This window comes from Vigna radiata, chromosome 6 (genome assembly GCF_000741045.1).
Source record: "Vigna radiata var. radiata cultivar VC1973A chromosome 6, Vradiata_ver6, whole genome shotgun sequence".
Taxonomy (NCBI): Eukaryota; Viridiplantae; Streptophyta; class Magnoliopsida; order Fabales; family Fabaceae; genus Vigna; species Vigna radiata.
Genome location: NC_028356.1, coordinates 4,870,450 through 4,884,558, shown reverse-complemented (window position 1 = coordinate 4,884,558; position 14,109 = coordinate 4,870,450). Strand labels below are relative to the sequence as shown.

Genomic DNA, 14,109 nt, shown 5'->3' with positions numbered 1-14,109 from the left:
AAATGATAATACTATAATATACGAAACCAGGACATTATAAAAGAACAAAACAATAAAATATACTTAATAATATAGTATTATAGACAAATTTGTCATTACATAGTGAATTTTGTTAAAATATAAGATTTAACAATGAATTTTTATTGATGGTTGTTGCAAGTAATTTTAATATTACATTTTACTCATGGAATTATAATAGTAAGTAATTTTGATATTACTGACAAATAGTTTTGTTAATAATATCTACGTTAAAAAAATTTCATCAGTAATATATATTTGCTTATTATATTTTTGACGAATATCTCGAACAATAAGGTTTAAGTCAAAAGAATTTATCGGTAAATTTGTTGGAAATATTGAATAAAATTTTTTACTTTTACTAAATTGGTACTGGTTATTTAATAAGGTAATTTAAAAGGTACAATTAAAAAAATAAACCAGTAATAAGTAGTGGAATTTACTTAACTTTTCGTGCTTAAAGATGAAACGGAAAACACGTGGACAATACTAGCTTTTTAAAAGTAAAACGTTTGTTGAGTTACTTTTCATTTTAAAAGATAAAGAAGGTTAGGCAAGTAGGAGTGAAAGTAATTGTTATTTTACATTATTATATTACATAAAATATTCCTTTAATTTTTTTTTTACTATTAATATAAAATAGTTCAAACACTTGTATTTTTAAGAAAGTATTAAAATAAAATTAAGTTGAAAAACTCGAAATACAAGCTCAAATTGACTTAAAATATCCATCAAATTTAATTCTAAATTTAAACACGTCGAAATCAACTTTGATTTGGGTAACTGAAATTGATAGTTGTTCCCCCTAATTACTTAGTTTATTTATTAAAATATTTTTATACTCGTTTATTTCAATTTTAATACACATTTTTACAAATTCGTTACTATATAAAATTTAAAATACTTATAATAAAATTTAATGTTTTTATCAAACATCATATTACTTTATTTAAGCACCTAAATAGTTTAAAAATAATAGTTTATGAAGTTTTTATATCTTAATTCAATAAAATGTTTTTATAGAAAAATAAAATAAAGAAATAAACTTTAAATTTAACTCAATTTTACAAAATTAGTTTGGAAAAGAAGGTTTGGATAATAAGATATGAAAGGTCTAACAAACAATATATATATTTCGCTAAAATAAATTCAAAGTCATGAAAACAAACTTTAAATCTGATCCAACCTTACAAAACTAACTTATTAAATGAGATTTGCATTCACTTATATATTTTAAAATCGATTTATTTTCAGTCGATGAGAAACATCTAACAAATATAAAAAAAAAAATTGTAATTGTGTAAAATTATATAATACATCAAATTATTATATATTATACACGTCGTATTATTTATATTTTTTTAGTAAATGATCATGAAAGTTCAAATTCTGTCACACAAAAGCTAAAAATTCGTAGATATGTTATTTGAGGAAAACTTCAAAGGTGATCCTTTGAACAAAACTTCTTCTTTTGAAAGATTAAAACAAAAAGGTTTAGTATCCAACTTTGTCCCTAGTTTGGTTGGCAAATCTCAATTTAGTCTTTCTCTAAAAAAGTGTTTGAAATTGGTCCTTACTTTTAAATTTTTGAGTCAAAATAGTCCCTTCCGTTAAATAATGACAAACGGTGTTAAATTTTTTTTTTCTCTTCGTGCATTGCAGGTTTTTGTCAGCATTTGCAGTATTTAATGATTATTGCACTTTTCCTAATAAAAATTTAATATCCTTTATTGAATAATGAAGTCAAAAAAATTTAGTTGGAATACCTTTCTATTTCTTTATAAATGTGATTCTCTTTAAAAAAAATTTTTTATTTAGTTATTACTTTTACAGTACTTTTTTTAAATTTTGAAAAATTGATTAAAAATAAATCTAAATATATATTTTTAATTCTTGTAAAATAAGTGAGTTTATAATTTTTTTAAAAGGTATTTATTTCTTAATTACTCTAAAATTGAAAATAAAAAATTTAATTTTTTAATGATTTTTTTTGTTTAAATTTTATTTTTTATTTAGTTATATACATCATAAAATTTAAACAAAAACAAAAAAATCATTTACAAATTAAATTTTTTATTTAATCATATTAAATTTTTATTGGGAAAAGTACAATAATCATTAAATACTGCAAATGTTGACAAAAACCTGCAATGCACAGAAAAGAGAAAAGAGAGAAAAAAACTTAACACCGTTTGTCATTATTTGACGGAAGGGACTATTTTGACTCAAAAATTTAAAAGTAAGAACCAATTTCAAACACTTTTCTAAAGAGAGACTAAATTGAGATTTGTCAACCAAACTAGGGACAAAGTTGGATATTAAACCAAACAAAAATCATTGTCCAAATTGTGAAATTACGACTTGAGCAATCACTTATATTACACAAGTAAACTAGTATCACTTGGATAATATTAGATTTTAGAGAAGAGAAAAATGATTTTTTTTCTCTCTTTTATTTAAATATCCTAGCACCACTTGAGTAATTAACATGAGAAAAAAGAAAATTAATATCCTCATTTATTCAAAGAGACACATTATCATTTTAGATATATTGAACAAGTCACTAAATTCTATAACACCATTAAATAAATAAGACTCTTTATTTTGTTGACTACCACTAACCTATGCAATAAAATAACTCAATAGAAATCAAAAGTGAGTTAAAATTATACATCGAATAAAAAATGAACAAGAAGATTAGTATACATACATACATATATATATATATATATATATATATATATATATATATATATATATATATATATATAACACAATTATAATGTTTTAGGTTGAAAATAATATTTTAGTTTTTTTATACTTTGATAATTTTTTTCAGTATATTTATTTGTAGACATCTAATTGATGGGCATTGGACACTTAAGAGTATAAAATTATTTTTCGTATTTCAGTTGCTTTTATATATAAAAAAGTACCTTTTGAGAATCGACTGAAATTTAGTATATTATTTTTATCTAAATAGTAAGATATTTTTACGATTCTGAAAATTTCAGTGTAGATTATGTTTTAATAGTTTCTTTCTTTTCTGGTTTCAGCTTCGTACACTATATTTCTAATGAAACAAAACATTAATTTTTGTTAGTGATTAACTATATTCTTTCTTTTTTATCATCTATAACTTATTTTATTTTTCTCATAAGATATAAATATATCAGCTCAAAACTGATGATAAAATACATAAATAAAAATGCGAACGCCACAAATAAAAATAAAAAATAAAAAATAGAACATAAAATGACTTTACACCTTTTACTAAAAGTTAGATCTCATTTAATTCCCACTTTTCTTTTAAACTTTACCGTACAATTTAGGAAAGGTGACGAACACAAGCAATCACAGACAGTGGAAGCTGGTGCCAAGTTTAAAATTAGTGTGAATTCAAACAAACACTTAAATTAAGTATTAATTATAAAAGGACGCATTCTTTGATTCAATGATTGAGCTACTGATTAAAGGTTAAACACATGATTTTGATTAAATCACATTATTAAGTGCCAACAGCTTTAAATTAAAACCTGTTGGTTTTGGGACCCTTAAGGATCTTAATAGATTCAATTAGTTGTGACGCATGTGAAAAGAAATAGTTTAGTTCCAACACTAAAATTATTAATTTGATTCTTCTTTTTGGGATTGAAAAAAGGATTTATTTTAAATACATTGATAATGCAAACATTTACAGTTACTTATTTATTTCTTTTAAAACAATTCTTATATATTATGAAAATTTTAAATATGAAGCCTCACAATTCGGGATGGAAAAGAAACTTGCATCATCAGCATATAAAATACAATCTCTGACAAACAATTGATACTTATCAATACTTATTATTAACGGATTATAAATAACGAATATTTTAATATTTGTTTATAAACGATTAAATAAGAATATTATATTATTCAATCTATATATACTCGTTATATGTAAAAAATAAAAAAAAATAATTTAATTTATATTTTATTTAATTAAATTTAATTTAAAATAACATTAATTTATATTTTATTATATTGAAATTAATTAAAATTAAATTTTGATTGATACATAATTTAATTTATATTAAATTTTATATATTTTTTTAATTTTATTTAAATTTTATTCTAAAAATGTATAAAAGTATATCTTTTAATATTTATATATGTATCCATAAATTTTAAAATATCAGTAAATTTTTATAAATAAATATGATCAATCTCAAGTTCCTACATAAATCATTCTAAAAGTATTTGGGGTTGTTAAAATTTTTTTTCCTTATGTCAGATTGTGAATTCATACTTGATGCAACTCATTATCATCATCACTACTAGGAAATAAGACTACATCAAAGAAAAGGACAATAATATTTTAACAATTTTTTGACAATAGAACACGTCTCACTATTTTATTGATCTGTTTGAATTTATTCTAGAAAAACATTTGATTAAAAAAGAATTGTTAAAAGAAATTTTTTCCAAAAGAAAATGCAACTGTCGTTCTTGACCTTGTTTGGTGGACTTTCCATCATCCGTGGAATTAGATGGAGAAAATTGCAAGTTAAAAGAAGCTGAATTATATATGACAGAAGTTGAATGCAACACCATGAAAAGAAATTTAAAATACACAGTAAATGACAAATATGTGTAAATATGAAATTCTTTCTCTTTATAGAGAGTGATGCTGAACTGATAAAAAAAAAAACAGTGGGCACCACATTTATATTTTGAGGGCTCGAGGACAATACTTCCAAAACAAGTTTGTTTTAGACTTCAGATGCCACTAACCTACCACCCTCTTCCCCTGTTACTTATCTTTGACTTTCTTTTTAATTCTTTCACTAATATAAAGTCAAAGTAAGATTTTATGGAACTGTTTCATCACCAAACAAATTACCATTATGCAAAAAAAAGGCTACACTATATTGAACTTGAAGCTATTCTCATACCTATTAATTATTTTTGTGGGGTCGCCATATATAAATTCAAATGTTTAAAATTGTGCAGCTTGGAGCATTGAACCTCATGGTGGCTGTTTTCTAGTCTTTGGGAAACCATTGTTACCCTAATTCTAGATCTGTATTATGCTATGTTAACAAAGTTGAAAATTGTAGGACAATACTGCTTTTAGTCTTGTTAAGATATTGACCTAGGTACTGACTAATTAATTAATAATGGAAAGTTTCTTAGCTTGTAACAAGTATCTTTGGAACACTAATTCATGATTGTCACTTTTTTATAACTGAAAAAATACCTAGACTGTCTGATTAATCTATTAAATTAAATAAATAAATAAGATTCGACATCTTAGTTTTATTAGACTTGAAAGTTTTATAAGTATGAGTCTAAGTCTCATATGAAATAAAAAAAATGAGAAAGTAGAAAGTTATATAAAAATAAAAAACTCGTTAACTTATTACACCCACATAAACTTTCTCTCTCTTTGATAGGCCCAAAATTTGATATACTCTCTTGTTTCTTTTATAAACTGAAAATCAATCTTATAAAATTGATATGAAATTTTCACCGAACTACATATTAATGATGATTTAACAGTACTATGATAGATTTCAAATAATTTTGAGATTTTCTTAATAATAAACTCAATTTTATAAAATTGATTTGTGTAATAAAGTTTGCATTCATTTTATCTGTAGTGAATGTGAAATTTTCAACAATTTTTACAGAAATTATGAACTTGAAATAGCAACTTATGCAATGCCAAATCCTCCATACAAAGATGTATAATTCCTTGATGAAAAATTATTGACCTTTAATCCCTTATTCTGGCATACCCAAAATACAAGATGTAAGCTTCCTTAATGACAATTTATGGACCTTTAATCTCCAATTGATAAAATGGAGACTCTGCTAAATTCTGAATTGTGCCATCAAAACCGCAGACTTGTATGACAAATTTGAGACTAGAAATGCTTCGAGGAACTTTGAGCTCAGAAACATAGAAACAGTTTACATGTGCTACCCCAAGATACTCCTCCACATGTTCGAATGCCGTGCTTTGATTACCATCTGCTAGCTTTTGCAGTTTCTCAACATACACATTGTAGTGTTGACATACAAATTCTTTTCCTTCCTTCAGCTTCCAAGAGATTTTAACACTGAGGATCCTTGAATCCTGAGGATCAGAAGTCCAATTGATGAATTCACCATCAACTAGCCATGACGAAGAAAGTGGAAAATCTGGGTTATAATTGGAAGTCTTGACTGTGACATGACCAAGAACAGCAAAATAATCAGTTGAGTAAGCCACACCAGCATGATCATGATCAGGACCTAATGGTCTTGATTTCAGTCCCATTTCTTTGGGTGGAGCATTTGACCTGTAGCACAAAGCATGGATTTCTGTCAGAACGTATCCTTTCATTTCAATTGAACCTTCATTTATAACCCATCCAGGGGCATTTCCCTTGTGTTCATTTGTTCTGATTACTTTGCTAAATGCACTTGACACATGATCCATTCCATGGGAAGTGAGTAACACAGACATTGATTTTTTCACAGTAGAAGTGAACTTCAGCACGATTCCCAAAGAAGATTTGCTATCAGATTTCACCTGCATTTTCCACAGACTTCATCAGTCAACTAAGAAAACATGGCACGTTTAGGAATATCAAGTTATATATAATGCTTTTGGTGAACTAGTCTGCATGTGCACTATTCCATTAGTCAAGGAAAGATACCCCACTTCCTTTCCTTGAAATAAGTAACCAGATTCAGCTCCCTAGAAAGATAAAACATAATTTTTATTGAATTTTTGTTTATATTGATGCACTGACTACTATTTCTGGTTATGAATCTGAGGGAGTTCGTTCATGACACAGAATTAGAGATTCTATGAATGACCTAAAGGTTTAAAGTTCAACCTTGTCACTCTTACATCCAATAACAATTTGAATTTGAATTCAAAGTAAGCAAACTAGTGACCAAATGTGATGATAGATTGAGGAGCAGTTTGTTCAACAATAGGTGAAAGATGGCTTACAGAATAAAAGAAGTGGATAAGCGATTCGCTTAAAATGAACTCTCCTTGATAGATTCTTGTCATGAATTTAGTACCCTTTTCAAGAGATCCTTTGAATGTAATATTTCCCCCTCCACTGTATGATGCTTCCTTCAAGCTACATTACAAGCATGACAACAAATACTTGAGATGGTCAAATTTCAACTTTATATGAACTATCATTACGTTGATTTAAAGTACAACAGAAAGGAAAGGAGATATACAAAATCATGAAAGGTTGTAATGCAGAAAAATAAAATGAATAAGAATGAACAGTATATAAGAAGAATACCTTCAAACTCATTACTTTAAGGTCTATTTTTTATTTATTGAAGATGGTGTTTTAGTCTTCTGTATAGTTTGCTTATGATTATGACTCGTTAATGTTCAATTTCCTATAGAAAACTCAGACGCTAATTATATGAAATATTCAATATACAATTAGAATTTCAAGCTAGAAAAAATTATAAAACATCACTTACTCTACAAGAAGTTTAATAGGATTTGCAGTAGAGTCAGCAAACTCAAGGAGTGGCTGCACAGAAATGTGAGTTAGGGTATAATTAAAGTAGTACAACAATAGTATACGATGAAGCATCATGATGACAAAAAATGGCTGATATATTGTATGTGATTACAGGAAAACAAATTTGTCATTCAATCATGCAGTTCAAAAGTAACATTTTATGGTGAACTTGAAGATTTGGAAGAAATATTGGACTATTCTCAAACAAATGATTACAATATTTTGCTAATTGTTACATGTTAGCTTTATTAGGTGTCAAAACCAGTCCTTAATTTGTAAATTATGATCAGTTTGTATTCTCAATTTTCAGAATGTTGTTTGTTCACTCTTTGAATCTAGCTAGAGAGGTCTTATAATATTTTTCATATGGTGAAAATTGTGTAAATTTCTCTTTTCTGATTTCATTTGAGAGATATCATTATTACATTAAACCCCAAACCTTCCATTTATGAATGTAATGTTTAGAGCCAACAACAAGAAAATGTCTTTATGAAAAGTATACCTGAATGCCTTGGGAAGAAATATTACACCAAGTAGCCTCTGATATTTGTTCTCCATGAACTGAAATATGATTACCGCGTCCCTGAAAGTAAAGAATGGCAAAATAAGCTTCAGCCACTAAATTTAACACAAGTTTAGAATTACCTTATTTTCATCATTTGCCTCCGAGAATTCATTTTTAGAATACTTTCTAATGAAATCAAATAAAAAGGAAAGCCTATCAAACTCAACATGGACAAAGTATCTTTGACAATTTTTCATTCATACCAGCAAAGGCATGCTTCCAAAACTCAAGTAAGGCAAGAAACTCTGCAACTATTACAAGTTCTTAACCTGATCAAAATTTGTGTAGAATGGCAGTGTTCTGAGATACTTTCGCACTATGCCCCAAGATTTTTCCACGAGACTCCACCAACTGCAATGCCAAGATTATGGCACTAATGTAAGCACATTCAAGGTGTCAATACTAAATCATTTGCATAGAAGAAAATTAGCCTATATGAACAGAAAGAAAACCACTTGATTTTTTCTAAGTGTAATGCCTGAGTTTTGGTGAAGTCTGTGAAGAAAGGGAAACAATGTTGGCAAATTTATATTACCGATTCTGTGCACTTTCAAAATCTGGTGCTTGCTTAGTCTCGTAGACCCATCCAGGAGCAAATATAGCAGCAGAAACATCACCTTTTCTTACTACATCAAGAGCCCGGTTTGACTGTCATATCCGTAATATAAAAGTCAGGAAAACACTGCACATCCTACAATTAAAAATGTATGTCAGACAAATCACGTACATTCCACTGTCCACCACCATATGTTCCCCTTCCAAATACATCAATTCCCATGTACACATCAAACTTTCTATCACCAGCAACAGAAGCAGATCGACTTGGATAGTTTTCCTGCATGGTATTGATAATAATAAAATGAACAGCAGAAAACAATAATAGACCAAATAAACAACAGTATTGTAAGATCATGCCAGGGATATGATTATATGAGCAATACCTCCCATTCATAGTTTGCAAATATCCCATCACATATATCAAAGAAAGGTTTATTATGTTCATTTAGTTCATTTTGATAATACAAATCACCTTCGATAGTGACACTGTCATACCTGCATGATCAAGCAAGTACATAAAAGTCAATTGCTGGAACCTTCCATTTCAGTAAAAAAAGAAAAAAATTCGCAAGAATTATTGTGTCTTCAAATGCTCACCATATCACTAGCGATCCAGGCACTGAAGAATGTGTTGTTAATGATAAATGGTTGATAAACTCTTTCAAATTAGTAATCTGTTTTGCTTGCAATTCTACCTCCATATTCAACTGCAATTGAGTGGTAGTATATGAATCATTGAAAAGAACAACAGCAAAAAGCATTGCTGCAAGGTAGCAGACAGATTAATTATATATCTAGCTTTAGTGTATATAAAAAATAACTTATTACAAGCTTTATTTTGAGCTCAAATAACACTATATTTCCCTGCAGCAATTCTCGGAATATTTTAATTTCATGTATTGTGTTCCAAATTAATAAATATTAAAACCTAAGCAAGAAAAAATAGTCAATAGATGTTTATACAAACTCAAATAGTACAGAACATAGATGAAAACTTGTTTACCAGCCACCCATCAAAGCCTAACTTAAAAGCCAGCTCTGCCAAGCGTTCTGCATACATTCGGGCAGAATCCTTCGTTGAAAACAGCTTTTCACAGATAGCAGTTCCCTTCTCTGACTCGGTGATAAAAGTCCCCAACACCTAAGAGATTAAGGGTACAATTACAACAAACAAAGTTATGATCTTCTCCACATGTCAGCAGTCCCCAGATAAAAAATCCAATGGCTTTATCATTAGTCTCAACTTAAACCCTTTATAATCCTCAAAACTACAAAATTCAAGAACTAACATAAAACAAAACCATAACAACAAAAGTTATATAAGTCGAAGCCAAAGTGAAAATCTTACATAAGAAAGCATAGTTAATATAGTACTACCTTAACACCATGACGATGAGCTGCATTAGTCCATGAAGGAGGAGGGAGTGTGACAAGGTTGTGAGAGAAGTAGACGAACACATCTATCAAATGCCAATGCCATATAGCATATGCATCTGCATTAGTGCCTCCCTGGACCCATTTATCATCCAAGTAGCCTCCAGCCATATCATGGCACACTAGTATTCTTCTTCGATCAGGCAATGGTGCAGAATAACCACTTTCGATGGGAACTGAAGCTTTGTTAAAAGGGTAGTGAAAGGATTCGAAGTAGGAGCCTGATTCCAGGTCCTCGAGTTTATGGATTGGATATGATATGGGCAATGAGGGCTGCTTAGGATCAAACTTGGACTGAGACATTCTGAGATAATCGTATGTTGTTTGTAGAACAACAGAGTGTGTTTGGATTAAGAATGTTGGCAAGTTATGTATGGATTCGAAGAACGAAGTTATCAACACGGCAACACCAAGTCAGTCACCGTTTACTTGCATTGACTCCATGTGTCATGATGTGGATGACATTTATAGTCAATCTACAAACTTCAGAAGTTGTCTAAAAATTTCCATATAGCAATATTCATAGTAATCACTACTTGGTAGTACACCTCTTTGAGATTTTCTTTTTTTTTAAAGGACAGGAGAAAAACTTCAATGTCCATGACAAATCAGGATCTGAAATCACGGATGCAATTCTTTCTGGAGCAGGAAATTACATACATGATACATGACATAAGAGATCCACGTTATATTTAAGCCAAAATCTTAATAATTAGGTTTATAAGTTTTTTTATATGATATTTACGCACACTTTACATATATTATTTTATTCTTCAATTTCTATCTTTTTTACAAATACAATTTTTTTTAACGATCAAAATACGCTTAAAAATAGTATGAAAACAAAAATAACATTTTCCACAATGAAAAGGAAGTAGGTTGATTTATTCCTTCGAATCCCAACAACACACGCCTTTTGTCGGACCTTACCTTTTAAGTACAAGGGGTTAGAGGTACTGATACTGAGAATTTTAGAAAAAAATTGCTTACTTAATAAAGCACAATTCTTTTGTAAAATTAAATTATATTTATTTAAAACATAAAATAAAAGTCAAACTATTTTTTAAAAATTTTGAAATATAAAATAATGCTGTACAGAAATTTAGTCAAATACTTTGCTTTTACCTTTTATTTAGTTGACTGTTTTGAGTGGGTCAATATCAATTGTTCGATGTATCATTAAAGACTAAGTTTTGTTAAACTTTTCAGATGGCATTTGTATATTATATTTTCATGTTAAAGTTAGTGGATGATTAATTAATATAATATTAATACAGTGATACATGTGTTTGAAAATAATACTTACTTATAGTTATTGTGATGTTTTTTTTTTCACGATTCAATCATATTATATATTAATCAGTATTAATAGGTTGATTTATGATTATCATTATTAATATGACCATCTTGTAATTGGTGAGATGTGTCGTTCAATCATAATGGTTGGTCACAGGAGATATATCTAAGATGTCGGCCAAAAGATGGACGATCCAGGGCGATTGGTCACGGGTGGTTGATCTAGAGTGGTTGGCCAAAAGTAGTCGACAAAATGAATTCGACCAAAGATGTGATCGATTTAGACTTAGATCGTTTAGTTAATGGTTGGCTTGTATGCTTTCTACTAGTTAGATGGGCTTCGACCATTTTTAAGGTAAGCAATTTGACAAGGGTTCTTTTAAGAACTCTTCTTTGACCGATCACTTGTGAAACGACAAGGTTCTTTTCAAAACTCTTTCTTAATTGTCATGGTGTTCAATCGGTAAGGGTTTACTTAGGTAAACTCTTCCTTGATTGATCAGTTGAAGTGTACGGTAGGATCTCACTTGGGTGAACTATTCCTTAACCAACTTGTTTGATCACCTTGTTAGGCCGAGAAGGTGAGACCAATAGTCAAAGGTCGAGCTTTCAAGAATGAAGTCAACTCAAATATCGAGGCCAAGAGGGCGGGGTTGACCAATCGAAGCCGAATGGTTGAGGTCGAACGAGATTGAGCTGTCAAGACTCAAGTCGACAGATATGAGGCCGAGAGGTCAAGGCTGAGCTGTAAAAACTGAAAAGTCGACAGGTTGAAACCAAAAGAAGCTAGGACGTAGGTGAGGCTGAACGACCAAGTTGTTGAAGTCGAAAAAGACAGGGATAATGAAGCTGAATGAGGTTATGTTGAGGCTGAAAGACGAATTGTCAAGAATAAAAAGTCCACAGGCTAAGGTAGTAAGAGGCTAAGATGCCCTTAGGTCAAACGATTGAGTTGTCAATTGAAGTCAATAGGTTTACGCCAAAAGTGGCCAAGACACAGTTTAGGTCGAACGACCAAGCTGTCAAGACTAAAAAGTCGATAGGTTGAGGCTGAAAGATGCCAAGACGCCTTTGAGGCCGAAAGGCCAAGATGCAAATGAGGTCGAACGGTTGAGCTGTCGAGATTGAAAAGTCAATAGGTTGAGGCCAAAAGAGGCCAAGATACACTTGAGGCTGAATGGTTGAAACGTAGATGAGGTCGAACGAATAAGACACAAATGAGACTGAACGACCGAGTTATTAAGACTGAAAATTCGATAGGTTGAGACCAGAAAAGGCCAAAACACCCTTGAGGCCAGACAATCGAGCTTTCATGACTAAAAAGTGAACATGTTAAGGCCGAAAGAGGCCAAGACACAAATGAGGTCAAATGGCCAAGTTGTTGACCCCAAAAAATGCTAAGATGATGAAGTCGAATGGAGCTATGTTGAGGTCGAATGACGAAGCAATCAAGATTGAAAAGTCGGCAAGCTAAGGTTGTAAGAGGCCAAGACATCCTCGAGTCCAAATATAATCGATCAAGAATAGTTGAGCAAATATGATTGGTCAATGGTGTGATCGATCTTGAGTTAGACTGTGTAGTTTATGGTTATCCGTTTGGGATTGACCAGACAGACATACAATTCTTTAATAAATACTAACTATTCTAATCTTTATATTTTATTAGTCATAGTTTAATAAGAAAATTATTGATGAAATGTCAAAATATTATATTTTTGTGAAATTGTTTTAAGTTAAAAAAAGATGTTGGATTATAGAGAAAATATTTATAAATATTATGCATATCTTTTTCACGATACGATAATCTGTCAAATTAACTGAATACATCGAAAAATTTCTAAATTTATGAACATCAACCATTGTATTAAAAATAACGTAGAAGAAAAGACTAAAAATTGTTTTATATATAAGTTGTTATTTTTGTTGTATCTTTTCCTCATATAAATATATACGAGAGTAAAATTAGAATAAATTATAATAAATCTAATTAAATAAAACATTAATTTCTTAATAAATTTAAGATTGGTAATCTATAAATATCAATTTATCCATAAAATTAAATGTTCCTAAAAACAATAATATTTTTTTAATTGTACTTAATATTTTCAAGAACAACTTCACTCTTCATTCTATTCTTTCTCATCTCCTTCCCGGTAATAAAATGGAAAATAAGTTTTGGAGTAATGCAAACATTTAAAAAAAAAAGATCAAATTTCTATATTTAAATAATTTTGGTTAAATAATGAAAACACAAATATTCTCACCTACCAAACAAGATTAGAAAGCAAAAGATAAATAATAGTAATTTTCTTTGAAAAGGCAAAGAGATAAAGGAGAAAGCATAAGATGAATGGTGATTCATCTATCAATAGGAAAAAAATAAAATAAAGGATTAATTGTACATGAATATTTTACTTTAAAAACTTTATGTTCAAGTGTCAATGATTGCACATGCATATTAATATTAATAATAATAATAATAATAATATTAATAATAATAATAATAATAATAATAAAATCAACAACTATTGTGAGTAACTCAACTTGATTTTACATATTTCACACAAGTGTTTGATCTCATATTTAAAATATAAGATTTAAAATTTACAGATTTTACAAGAATTTGATTTCGCATTTAAAGTCTCGAATTTAAATTTGAGATATAGAGTAAAAATCATTGAATCAACTAGAAAAGGAAATGAA

General features: G+C 29.1%; 1 protein-coding gene across 1 annotated transcript; it reads right to left on the bottom strand.

Annotated features, from left to right (window-relative positions):
- Positions 1-5,644: 5,644 nt before the first annotated feature.
- LOC106764861 (cytosolic endo-beta-N-acetylglucosaminidase 1) lies at positions 5,645-10,507 on the bottom strand. Its single transcript, XM_014649287.2, has 11 exons — positions 10,054-10,507; positions 9,680-9,817; positions 9,274-9,383; positions 9,060-9,171; positions 8,846-8,953; positions 8,654-8,766; positions 8,388-8,469; positions 8,056-8,136; positions 7,510-7,562; positions 7,010-7,145; positions 5,645-6,580 (listed from the first exon to the last, which is right to left on the bottom strand). Exons 1-11 carry the CDS (start codon positions 10,411-10,413, stop codon positions 5,837-5,839), a joined length of 2,037 nt encoding a protein of 678 aa, XP_014504773.1. The 5' UTR covers positions 10,414-10,507; the 3' UTR covers positions 5,645-5,836.
- Between the last annotated feature and the right edge of the window lie 3,602 nt (positions 10,508-14,109).